The sequence below is a fragment of the Cyprinodon variegatus genome, unplaced genomic scaffold (genome assembly GCF_000732505.1).
Source record: "Cyprinodon variegatus isolate N-32 unplaced genomic scaffold, C_variegatus-1.0 Scaffold159, whole genome shotgun sequence".
In the NCBI taxonomy this organism is placed as follows: Eukaryota; Metazoa; Chordata; class Actinopteri; order Cyprinodontiformes; family Cyprinodontidae; genus Cyprinodon; species Cyprinodon variegatus.
The window spans coordinates 824,734-838,128 of NW_015150612.1; the positions used below are offsets into that span (position 1 = coordinate 824,734).

A 13,395-nucleotide genomic window follows, 5' to 3' on the forward strand; every position below is an offset into this window, starting at 1 on the left:
CATCCATCCATCCATCCATCCATCCATCCATCCATCCATCCATCCATCCGTCATCCATCCATCCATCCATCTGTCTGTCCCTTTCTTCCATTGTATGAAACCTTCAGTCTGTTTTTTCCATGTAAACCTGGATAACCTCTGAGTTTATTGGCATTTCCTTTTCATTGTTAATAACTATCTGAAGTCGGACCCACTGATTCTTTCTAGTCTTGTGTTTTGTATTATAAGGTGACAAAGACATTCCTTCCTGATTTTTCTTTATTGTATTTCTATGGAAGGTTTAACCTCTGCTCCTGAAAGAGAAGCTTTTCCACACCCCACTGGTGACATCAGTCTATCCTGACATGTTATTACTGTTTGGATAAAAACTGATTTATTTCCCAGTGGTTCAGCCGGCACGCTCACAATGCTGGCAACGCTTCAACACTCACAGCTCTGAATATTGTTTTTTTTTTTTTTACTTCTGTTGTCCTTTCTTCGCAGTGATTAGTCCGTCACGCTGCTACCAGAACTGGCCTTATCAGCATCCGTACAGATGTATGACAAATCTTTAAAGAAAACACCCTGAATAAACCAGTGAAAGCAGAATGCTTCCAGGGCCAGAGTGGTCACTGAACGGTTTGATCGGTTGAAAATGAGACGGGATTAAGGGCGAGGTTATCCTGGAGGAACTCAATTCCCCTTCACTGGGTTAATTCAGTTGTTTTGTTTTTTCCACTTTCAGATGTGTGTCAAGAAGATTGTCTATTCAATGCCGTGTGTGTGGTGGAAAAGGTCGGTGCCCGCTGCTCCTGTGATCCCATCGAATGCGACGCCACCTACAAGCCACTGTGCGTCAAGGATGGACGCACTTTCTCCAATGACTGCCACCGACGCAAGGCGGAGTGCATGGGCAAGAACCTCCTCCCCATCAAGCACTACGGGCCCTGTGGTGAGTGGACCTGAGGGACCGGAAAAAAGGACTACCTGTTTCTCTGGTTGAGTGTTTGCAGGATGTTTTCTGTCTGTATCTTCCAGGCTGACTGCCTGTCCGAATCTGAAATGCTTAGCTGACTGTCTCCAAAGATTGGAGGGGTTCTACATTGTAAACTAGAATATGTATGCATTCCTTTGAAAAAGAAGTGCCTTCACCTCCCATCCATCTCCTCACTCTGTCACGCTTCATTCCTCCAGCTCAGACACAAGCAAACCGAAACGCCACCTTCATCTTTCATTCATCCGCTCCCCGTCTCTTGACTCTCCCGCTGCTGAGGCTTTTTGCTCTTCCTGTTCCTGTCGTTGTGTCTTGTATAAAAATATCCTCTCTTGTTTCAGTGCGTCAGTCTGTCTTTCTGTCTGTGTGACCGTCCTCTGGGCTGCAGGTGGACCGCGGGGTCAGCCAGCGGGCGACCTCATCAGGCGGATTCTGAGGGGTGAAGCCCTCCCCCTCGCTCCGTGGGGACCTAACAGCAGGGGGTCTTGTACTGTTTCCTTTTTTTCCTCTCACTCCACCTGCCTCTTGTGTCCATTTGTGTCATTAATGTCTTTTCCCTATGTTTACCCTCCTACAAAGACGTGACCCGTGAGGTTGGAGAAGCCTTCCCTGTTCTTGCTCTCTCTCCATGTCTCTGATTTCCTAACAGAGAAGAGCTTTTTTTCCTTTTTTTCTGCTGCTGCCCTCTGACTCTCTCATTCCTGCATGCTGTATTGCACATCAGCTCCTCGACTCGCTGCTACCATAGAGCCCTCTTTTCCATCACTAGAACTGTGTAATAAACGCTACCAGCTGCTGAATCGATGCATGACTCTAAGTTTTACCATCTGGGTTAGATTTTAGCTCTTAGGTGAAGATAACTAATCTTTGATTAGGATTTCAAGATGTTCGTCCAGTGGCCTCACAAATGACAACGGATTTAACGCGGTAGATTTCCGTAAATGTGTGCAGGAGCTACATTGATGTTGCATATAAAGGGTGCATCTGAGACCTTGAATTCATTCATCAATATTCAGGCCTACAGGAATTCTGACTGCTTCTACATACATTGTGAAATAACTGCAAGCTCTCGGGAATGCAAAGATTTCCAGGATGGCGCTATGATAGGATAGGACAGCAGCCAATATCTAAAAGCCATTTCATTATTATTCCATTATTATTCCACTTCCTTTAGTTGTGTTATAAAATAGCAGAATTGAGTGGAAAAGGCAGCATTTCAGCCACAAAGATGGCTCACAGCTCAGAGCATCAAACTTTTTGTGTACTCGATATTCGGCCCATAAGCACTCCTTGGAAAAAGGTTTGTAAACTGCAAAAACGATCTAAAAATAAGTACAAATTTCTTAAACTAATGGATTTAACCTTAATTTGAGCAGGTAAAGAAGATGATTTGCCAATGAAATTTGTTTTTTTTTCTCTCTTAAGATAAGATAATTAGATAACATGCACTTGAAATAAGAGAATACTGTTGTTTTTTGTGTTATTTTTAATGTAAAATGTCTTCTTCATTTGGCAAAGTATCTCACTTATCTCCTCATTTCAAGAACAAATTACTTAATTAGATTTCAGTATTTTTTTAGTGTAAAACATGGATGATTGAGTCCTGCTCTGCAAAGAATGTCCATCTTGCTAGTTCCTACCATTTTAGATCTAGCCATAATATATATTTTTTTATGTTGTTTTTAGATTGATATACTAACCAAGCAGACTCTGTTATTAACTATTATTAATCTTCTTTTAAGAAAATGATTCTCTGCAATAATCAGCCAGTACAGGAAGACAATTGCATGTAGTAATACTTCTTGAAATCATGTAATATATTTTCAAAAGAAGATTAAACATAATTAAATGAATAGACTGACCTAGAAGAGAGACTGGGATCCAGTCCTGCTTGTCCAACATCAATGTCTGACCCCACAAATGGTTAACTAATTTCCATTAACATGCTCCTAGACCCTATTTATTTTTAAATATGTCAGAGTTGGTCCTCCATACTGCTGGTCAACATGGGATGGTCAAGTTCATATATGCACTGCAAAAAAAATCTAGAAATAAGTCAAAATGTCTTAAATTAAGTGTCTTTATTCCGAATTTGAGCAGGTAAATAAGATGATCTGACAAAGGAATGAGGATTTTTACTCTTAAAACAAAATAATTAGATGATATGCACTAGAAATCAGCCAATGCCATTGTTTTTTTCTTATTTTATATGTAAATTGTCTTGTTCCACTGGCAAAGTGTCAAACTTACCTCCTTATTTCAAGAAATAATGCAATTTTTTAAAGAAAAAATGACTTATATAGATTTATATTTTTCGCTGTGTGTTTGAAGGTTTCTAAGTAACCATCAGAAACAGAAAAGGATTATTTTTTTCTTATTAAAGTTAGATGAGGTATTTGCCCAATGGTTTGTTTTAAACGGTTTGTTTTTCATGTGGGCCAGGATTTGGAGTTTTTCTATTTGTATCTCATTCTAAATTATTCCAACCTTGCTAGAAAATAGCAAGTATTTTTTTAAATAGTGGTTTAATATTTCAGTAATTTTGGTCAGTTTTCCCAATAAAGGTGCACTTTTAACACACAGAAGAAGGCTTTAAAAAGAAATTAGTTTTCCAAAGGGTGGCATCCTTTGGAAAAATCTTGGTTTTCACAGCCCAAGAAGGAGGGTGTATGAATTTTATTATTCTCTCTAAGTTGGAATCCGCCTCACATGTATCTGACTGTGTCCAGAATATATCCAACCAAGATGAAAGTAACCCTCAGGTCAGCAGAAAGAAGTTTGAAGCAGAGACTCCAGCCTTACAGTTCACACGTTCACAGTCTCTGAAACAGCTCTGGGTGGTTTGCTTTTACACTTGAACCTTGTCTCACCGGCTTCTGTCAGATATTTAACTGGGAGGTTGGGAGGAAACCCCCCCGACCAGAAGCCCAGAGCAGCCTCAGCCAACATTTGCATTCTTGCTTGCCACTTTTCCAGAACGTCTCTGGTAGAAATGATCCCAGCACAGCAGCGGAAAACAAAAATCTGTTTTCCGTCCATAAATAGTCAGATTTGCTGCGGGGAGCCTCACAGCTTTTCAGATTTGGATATGCAAGCTAAGTGCTCTCAGGTAATCCCAACAGCAGAAAACTGGTATTATTGTTGTCAACAACTAATATCTATAAAGATGACAATGTTGGCTAGCAATCTTCAGATTTTTTTGATTTTTGTTTATCTGCAGACTTAAATTCACTTGAAATTCCTCTGATAACTTTAAAGGAAACTGCTAAACCGTGTTCAATTTCCCTCCCCCCTCTCTCTTATATTTCCTTTCCTGTCAGCCCACTATACAAAAAAAACAAGCCTCTAGTTCTTTAAAATCCTCCAAAAAACAAAACAAAAAAGGAATTATTTTAATATCTGTTTAGATCAATTTTAAATCAGTTTTTAAGAACAGATAAAGTTAATATAGAAAGCTTGTTTCCATTTCCTCCCACTCTCTCTACTCTTGTTGCATCAAGGTCGTTGACCTTTACCTCCTGGATGAGACGCTGACGTGCTCTTTCAGTAATTTTGGTGGCCCTTCAAATAAAAGTTCACCACTCTCCTAGGTTACCTCCATCATTTCATTGGTAATAAAGGTTCAATATGGCCGAACATTATATCAGGATTTATTTCTCGATTTTGGTTAATATGATACAGTTCAATAATAAATTATATGAATATTTATAAATCTTTCAGGAATTCACCATAACGGAAGCCTGTGTGGATTAATTAAAGATATTTTACCACTTCTTAAAGACCCAACATAATCATTTTAACAATAATTATTATAATAATTATAAAAAAAAAACATCTTAGTATTTTGCAGCCAAAGGCTTAACAGATTAAATGTATTTAAAACCTGATGATTATCTCACTCCTTATATTCTCTTTTAGAGGCTCTTCATCATTGCCTCTTTTTTTTTGTTTAACTATCATATTTTCAGAACAGACACACCTAAAAATGAAAGATTATTTTCACCTGTCACTATATTAAAGTATCAAAACATCTATAAATAGCTCTGAGAATATAAAATAAAGCCCCCTGATCAATTCTAAAGTATTCTTGATAAATCCTTATTGGCACTGTAGGCAGCGCTTCACCATTTTTTCTTTTTCAATGCAAAAAATGAAATCTAAATGAGTAATGTTTTCTTAAAATAAGGAATATTTTTCTTGATTTGAGGAGGTAAGTGAGACACTTTGCCAATGGAACAAGAAAATTTACATTCAAGATAAGAAAGAACAATTGCATTGTCTTATTTCAAGTGCATATTATTGAATTCTTTTATTTAAAAAGTAAATGTAGTCGTTTCATTGGCAAATTATCTTACACTAGAAAAAATCAAAATCTAGATGTCAGTTTTTCTTAAAATAAGTGCATCTGTTGTTGAATTGAGGAGATAAGAGACATTTTGCCAATGGAACAAGACCATTTAGATTTAAAATAAGAAAACACAATTACATTTTCTTATTTCATATTATTTGCATATTATCTAATTATCTTATTTTAAGAGCGAAAACACTCATTCCATTGGCAAATTATCTCATTTACGTACTCAAATTAGGGGTAAATACACTAAATTTAAGTAATTTGCTTATTTCTAGATCATTTGTGCAGTGTGTAAATCATCTCGTAACCCCTCCCCCTACTCCAGTCCTGACCTTTCATTCAACAGTTTCTCAGAGAAAGTTCAGTTTATCTTGTTTACTTCTCAAACAGATCTAAGCCCTATTTCTTACCTGTGCACAGTGAACCCTAACAACACGAGTAACGCTCCATGGCTCGAACCAAACCTTTATCACAGCGAGGCTCAGCTCAGATAAAACAAAATCAGTCAGTTCACACATCCCATAATGTCACAGAACGGCTACCTGTCGGGAGCGACAGGCTCAGAATCTGCTGTTCTACTTAAAGGCTGCGCAGTGAGTTCAGCTCTTCTGCTGCCCAACCAGCATCCTGCTCTCTATTCGGTCATTCGTCAGATTTTAAAATCGAACGGCTTTTCCCAGGTACAGGTCGTCCAAACAGGGTTATTTGATCACCCAATGATTGTTCTTTATTTTGAGCACAGCTGCAGCCACAGAATATCTGTTGAAACCAATGTGTTGCAGACTCTGCACTGGAAAAACAAACTAGAAATACATAAAAATGTCTTAAATTAAGCGTATTTACCCTTAATTTGAGAAGGTAATATGATAGTTTGCCAATGGAATGAGTGTTTTTACTCTTAAAAAAAGATAATAAGAGAATATGCACTTGAAATAAGAAGATGCAATGGTGTTTTCTGATTTTAAATTTAAATTGTCTTGTTCCATTGGCAAAATGTCTCTTTTATCTCCTTAATTCAAGAACAAATGCACTTATTTTAAAAAAAAAATGACTTATATAGATTTAGAGTTTTTCCAGTGTGTAATGCTAGACTGCAAAGTTGTTTCACTACTATTGGATAAAATAATGTTGCAATACGTATTGATATTGATTTATTGCCCAGCTCTAGTTCCTAAACGCTCTCTGAAACACTCAGATGTTTTTTTTAACCATCTCCAAACTGACAGATGGCAACAGCTTTGTCTTTCATCAGTTCCTGGATTTATTTTTAACAGGTGTGATGTTTAAAACTTTACCCGCTTTATGTTGTCAGGTAGGTCATAGTCAACTAGTTTGTTGTTTCTGCTCATCCAACGATAAATATGTGTGAAAAGCTCTTGCTAAGTGGGAGGGATTGCTTTTTTTTTCATGCTGTGAATCTCTTTGATTCACGATGGGACCCAGTTTGCTGCCAGCTGAAAAATACATTTTGATCCAGTCAAAGAGAAAGACATTAAATTATTCTCTTTTCTGAAAGATATCATTTGGAGTTTATTTGTGCAGGTGCCTCCCCAATCATTTTAGAGCTGATTGGAGGGACTCATCTTCGGTTAATCTCCGCAAGAATTGAAGGCCGTTTTATTCTCTCCCATCCTAATGCTAATAGCTCGGCATTTATGATAAATCCGCCCTAATCTGCTCATGCATTGTGGCGCCACATTACCTCAAACAGAAAACTCAACCTAGCAGACGTGCGGCGCCGTTTTGGTCATGAAGAATTGGAGAGTGTCATAATTCTTTTGTTTGGGTCGGGGGGGGCGTCCATCCTCCAGGCAAATTGGGCATAGCTAAAAGACCAAAGTTATCACTGGTTGTCAGAACCACCAAGAACCAGCAGTCATTTGCATTATTTGGCTGCCTGAGCTGAGAATAAATTAAGGAGTGGAAATGGCAGCACAATATATGTATATATATATAATTTATAAATATTTATTTATTTATATGAAAAGAGTTGTCCCTGGTTTGAGTACTTTGGTTTGAGTTATTTGTTTAGTGACTTTCTTCCTCTCTGCTCATCCCCCCCCTGCCTTTCACAGCACATCACAGCCGTTAGCGACTGCTAGTATGTTTCTTTAATGCATTTTTATTGACATTAGCATATTTTTCAAAACGCAGTGCAACAAACGACAAAGCCCCCCCCTCTCTCTTCCTGATATGGTTTTAATTAAACATCAAAAGAGGCAGACGTTCGGTGCCCACTGAGGCTGCTGGTGTATTCAGACAGATGATATGCATGCAGAGTGGAGGTGAGTGTTTTCTGATGATGAACATGTGCAAACTTTATTACTGTCTACTTCCTTTTTGCTCGGCCCCACAAAAAAAAAAAAAAAAAGGCTCGTTAGAAATTCATGAACACTTAGTGAGACATCATGTGGCAGAAAATGTGCAGCTGTATTTACTGGGAGAGGGAGGTTGTGCTGTTATAATGAATGGCAGGGATAAAGGATAACCACACAATGACCCCTGTTTGAGAGTACGATTATTCATTGTTTCCGAGCTCCATTCTCACTATAATTTGTACATGTGTGTTCTGGGATGTTATTATTTGATATGTATAAGGGAAAAATAAAACAGAATGACTCAGTAACGCATAACACAAAACAAAATGCCATCTCTGCATGAAAGGCATGGGTCAGTTGATGAAATGATAACCTTTTGGGAGGGGGGGCGTGGTTAAATTGACCAAAAACCTTAACAAAAGGATCAAGAACCAAGAAAGGTCTATGTTAAATTATTTAAAACTACAAAGGGGGTGTCGTCACAGTGTAAAGAGAGCCTGTAGTGTTTGGCTTGTGTTCAACTCTTCACATAAAGCAGTTAAAAAGGCTATTAGATGATAGGCATGCCTGACTGCATAAAAAAAATAGTCACACAATAAGAATTTCAAGTAAGGACTTTAGATTAGGGCTAAAATTATTAATCAGATTAACTGTAATGAAATCGAACTCTAGCAATGGTAAACAGACTCTAATATAAAGCATTTGCTGAAAGACTGACCTACGTAGGGCTGCAATTAGGACAAAACTATAAAAATGTAACATTTCTAAACATATATTAGGTTTTTTTTATATATATTTTAAACATCTGTTTATTTGGAAATGTTAATTTACTAATGCTTTCTGGTTTTTTTTAGATAATTAAATGAAATAAAAAATTAATAACTAGAATTAGTTACTAAAATAATTGATCATTTCAGCCAGAGTTTGGAATAAATTTCAACTCATGACAACAAAATGGTAAAAAAAAAAAAAAAAGTATAATGGTGTTAGGGCAACATTTTAAATATATTGAAATATATTTATCACAAAGTCTAAAAGATTTGATTTAACAGCAAATAAATACACTTGCATTTATTAGCTTTGCTACAGAAATGTTTAAATGATAAATGGGACAAAAATATTACTTATTGTTAAATATTGCTTTATTTTAGAGCTAAAATTATGTATATATATATTTTTCATATGATAAAGATATCCAAAATAGATGTAGTTTATTTATGATAATTCGGAAGACATCCCATCTCAAACTACTTTACTGAGAAAGTTGAAGTTTGATCAATTGTTTAAAGTTTTCCAATTTTAGGAGAACCATCTGACTGCATCGAGTCCCTGACTTTACAGGATTCACTCTTCCTGAACGAACATGTAGAGACGGTGATGAACACTGACTTTGTAGCAATCCCTCGCAGAGAGCATACACGCTGCGACAGTGGAGAGGAAAAACAGGAAAAAACCTCCAGCCGAACCAGGCTCAGTATGAGCAGCATTCTACTGAGGCAGATGGTGGGGTTGGATCAAGAATTTCAAATCTGAACTGTCAGCTAACTTATTTATAAAGCCCTTTAAATCAACCACAGCTGCCACACAGTGCTTCACATATCAGCTACATTTAAAATTGTATAAAAAAACATAGAAGTTTAAAGGAATAAAACAAATATAATAAAATAAATTAATTAAAACGGATAAAACCAAATAAAAAATAAAACAAACCAAAAACAGAGAAAGTCTCATTCTGTGTTAGAAAGCCAAAGTGTTAAGACGAGTTTTAAAAATAGACTGAAGCAGACTGTCTAATGAGGAGGAGGAGCTTAAAAAAGAGAGCACCTTTAAATAAATAATGATTTAGGTAAGTTGATTACATTTGTTTAGACCAAAATAAAAACATTGAATTGATACAAGCCTAATAAGTAAAGTACTAAAGTCAACCTTTTGTGTTGATTTTCAATCTCAACTTTTCTTTAGAAGTAAAGTTAAGATTGAAAGGAAAATAGCAGCTTGGTCATTAGCTTGTTGTCTCTCTAACTAACCTTTTGTAGGAAAGTGAAACTATTACCAACTCCTTTGCAAAGGGGTTTCTATTGGCAGTCCCAACAGTCAGTCAAAATTGATAGATGATGCATTTACCTAATTTTAATATTTGGTCAAACTTTAATCCAAGTTGTCGGAGAGAGAAATATCAACCGCAAGTTATTTAAACAATAAATATTTTTAAAACTAGAAATGAACTCAAAGAAATAATCTAATACCTCTAAACCTCTAAACCTAAAATCATGAATATTAAACTACATAAATCAGTTTTAATATTATGATATTTAACCAAAGGACAGCAGGCTGAGGCAAACACAGTCAATAAGGTGAATTAATCAACTGGAACGATTGATCTTCAAATGAACAAAAAAACATTAAATTTAAAGTAAAATCTAAATCCTGCTTTGTAATCCAGGCCTGGATCAGTGGCAGCTTGGTGGGTGTCGAGGCTGACCACCTGGAAGTGGGAGGGGCTTATAGCGGCACTTGCTGCTCATTGAAGAGTAACTGGGTTAAGTACAAGCAGATTCTAGCTAGTCGTTTTTTTCAGCAAACTGATTAGTGGAAAAAAATTCTCAGAGTTTCTGTTGATCTGTGGTTATAAGGTAGAAATATATACACTGTCTCCATCATTGTGGTTGAGAGAAACCATAGGAAAATCAAAAGTTCACCCTGTTAAAGTGTTTTAAACTAAATCTAACCTCAAAGCTCCAAACACATGATGCTTGGACTCCAGAACTAGAATTTATAGTTTAATCTTGCGTCAATTTGCTCTTAGAAATCCCTAAAAAGACAGCAAATGTATCCAGAAACACAGTGAAGTTTCCATATTAAGTTATCATACGGGGATAAAAAATTATCTTTTTCACTTTGTTCTCTCGTCTCATTGGCTTGAGTGGTGCATGTGACAGGACTGATCGATCACTCTGCCAGCTGTCAAACAGATGAAATTCTCATCTCTGGACTGAGCCGTAAATCTCTTTTCATGTGGGTGACAGCATCTAATGTCATCTTTCTCCTGCTGGTACTCACACCCTCAGAGAGAGAGGCATGAAAGCAGACCATGTGACTGCGATCCTCCTCCAGAAAACAATTTGATTGATATCTAAAGCTTTTCAATTTAGAGATGTAAACACTGCATGGCATTTAGCTGATTAGCTCATGTCCATGCTGAAGGAAAGCTGGCCTGTGTAGAGAGATGGGAATCACAGAGGGCTGCAGGGCGGAGATGTGCAGGTCTGCAACCTCGGACGATGAGGATGTCATTTATTTGTGTCTGGTTAGTCATTATTCATGGACCGTTAAACATGTTGCCCCTTCCCCTTTGATGCATAAGTAGAGTAACTGAAACCCTATATGCAATGGAAAGCATCACCTTGGGCATCTCTAGATCATGGTGGTGGCAGTATTATGATGAGGGGATGCAGGAACTAGGGTAGCTGCTCAGATGTAATGGCAGCTCTGCAGCAGGAGGTGGGCTGAAGGCCACACGTTTGATCCAGTAGTGGATTAAAAATGTAATTCTGCTATTTATTTTAATTAAAGTTATATACATTTTATTTATAAAGTTTGTCTGGGCCATAAAATAAGATAAAGTTAAGATTGTAACTAAAAAAGTGACAAAATGTTATGAAAATTAAAGGATACAAAAATGTTACAAATCTAAATGTACACTAAACTATTATTGAATGTGTAGATTTATTTATTTGTTTATTTATCTAATACATGATTAACATGTTAATTACACATTCAAATAAGACTTATAGTATGTTCACAGTGTGAGTAGCAGGATCAGCGTACATTTTTTTATGCTTGTACAGTTTAGCTCTGATGCGCGGCTGAAGCATCTTTGCTGCTCCAGCTGCGCGGTCGATAAGTGGGTCTGATGAGTGTCGGGCAGAGCTACCCTATCCTTTCTTTGCCTGTAACAATGACAGCTATATATGCTGTGATCAGTGGGTAAAAAGTAGTTTTAATCGGCTGTGCTCTGTCACTAGGAATACTGTTCAACAGCAGCCTCTGGCCCGGTCGCCTTTTCGTGGCGGCTGGAAGCCATTTTTCATTTACTTAATCCAAACTGCAGGTACCAGAATAATAAAATCGAACATATTTTTTACATTTTAAGTTAATTTAGGCGTTAATAAACAGTTTCAGAGGAGTGATCATAGTTCTCTGCATCATCAGCAATGTGTCCGTCTCCCAGCCAGCTCCTAGATCAGCTTCTCTGATTGGTTGATGTGGCGCATCGAGCAGCAAAAGTTAAATTTTTCCAAATCCAGCAGAAGCTGCTTCTGAGGCGTGTTGTGCGCATCAAATGTTCAGAAACTCATGACACGCTGCTTCAGCTGCTCAGATGCGCTGCAGGACCTTTTGCTGCACCTTGATGCACGTCAACCATTGACTTTGCATGTAAACTAGCTGCTTCTGCTGCCTCTGCTGCTTTAGGTGTGAACGTAGCATCAGACTTAGACTCAACTTTACTCTGTGAAGTTTTTACAATAAATTGTAAAATGCACAACTAAATAATGTTATATTACTTAAAAATTGTTTATGTAAACATGAATATAAGTGCTTAACTTTATGGATAAATATTGGGTGAAGTAATTATATACATTTTAGGGAGAAACCTTTTTTTTTAGGTCACCATCTAAATTGTTTGTGCTTCTGAAGGCACTTATGTTTATTTTCAAATTTGATTGAACTTCATTGATCTTACAATGGAGAAATTAACTCTCTGTATTTAACCCATCCCTCTTTGGTAAGCAGTGGGCTGCCATTGTGCAGCGCCAGGGGAACAATCAGGGGTTAAAGGTCTCTGCTCAGAGACCCAGAGTGGCAGTGTGTAGGAGTTGGTTTCAAATTCACAACCTCAGGATTCCTAGCCCTATGCCCTTTCCGCAAGGCCGCCACTCCCCCCCCCCAGATTTTTTGTCTGTTTTTATTTTGTGATATTTTTCATATTTAGGTCTAAAAAAGTTTTCTTTTACCTGTTCTGTCTCTATGATGTTATTGTAGCAGGGTTCTGGCATTAACCAAACAGAGATGGATCCACACAGAACTGACTGTTGCTGCAAAAAGAGTCCAGCTGCAACTAATTAGCCGTATTTATTAAATAGGAAAAAACGCAAAAAAAAAAAAAAAAAAGATTAAAATAGACCAGAAGGGAGTTTTGTAAAATTCATAAAAAACCTACGTTTTCCTTATTAGTTAAGACTTTTAAAAAGGCTCCTTTTTAAAGTTAAATAACCAGAGTTTGTTGCCTGTATGTGAAATTGATTAAAATTAAGCAGCTACCTCATTAAACCAGGTTTTTTTCCACATTAGCTTACTTCCATTCCCTGCAGGATTTTTTTTTTCCACTGCTCTGTTAAAGTTAAGTTATTTAGTGCTTCAGCAGTGCTTTGAATCAGCTTAGGCGATGCGAAGTGGCTCACCAAGGCTCCCTAGAGCTTCTTGATGCATAAACCTGATGTTGGATAATAATAAAAGAAGAAGCAGAGAGGGGTCTCTATCTTTCACTGTTTGCAAAACATGGAGGCTGTGTGGTTTTTTTGGGGAACATGGAAAAGGAATTATAATGTCTGATGAGCACATTGGTAGACAAGAGGAGAAGTTGTCATATATAAGGAATGGATTTCTTTAATGCAATCCCTTTGCATTCTCCCCTCTGAAACTCCTTTGTCTCTTTATGTGGATGCAGCTTAGAGAGCGAGTCTGCAATA

The 13,395-nt window shown here is 37.2% G+C and overlaps 1 protein-coding gene across 1 annotated transcript in view; it reads left to right on the forward strand.

Annotated features, from left to right (window-relative positions):
* Positions 1-13,395, forward strand: part of agrn (agrin) — a 187,808-nt gene that overhangs the window by 52,063 nt on the left and 122,350 nt on the right. The window contains exon 5 of the mRNA XM_015377825.1: positions 725-931. Within this exon, the coding sequence (XP_015233311.1) occupies positions 725-931 (207 nt within the window). The remainder of the gene's footprint in view (positions 1-724; positions 932-13,395) is intronic.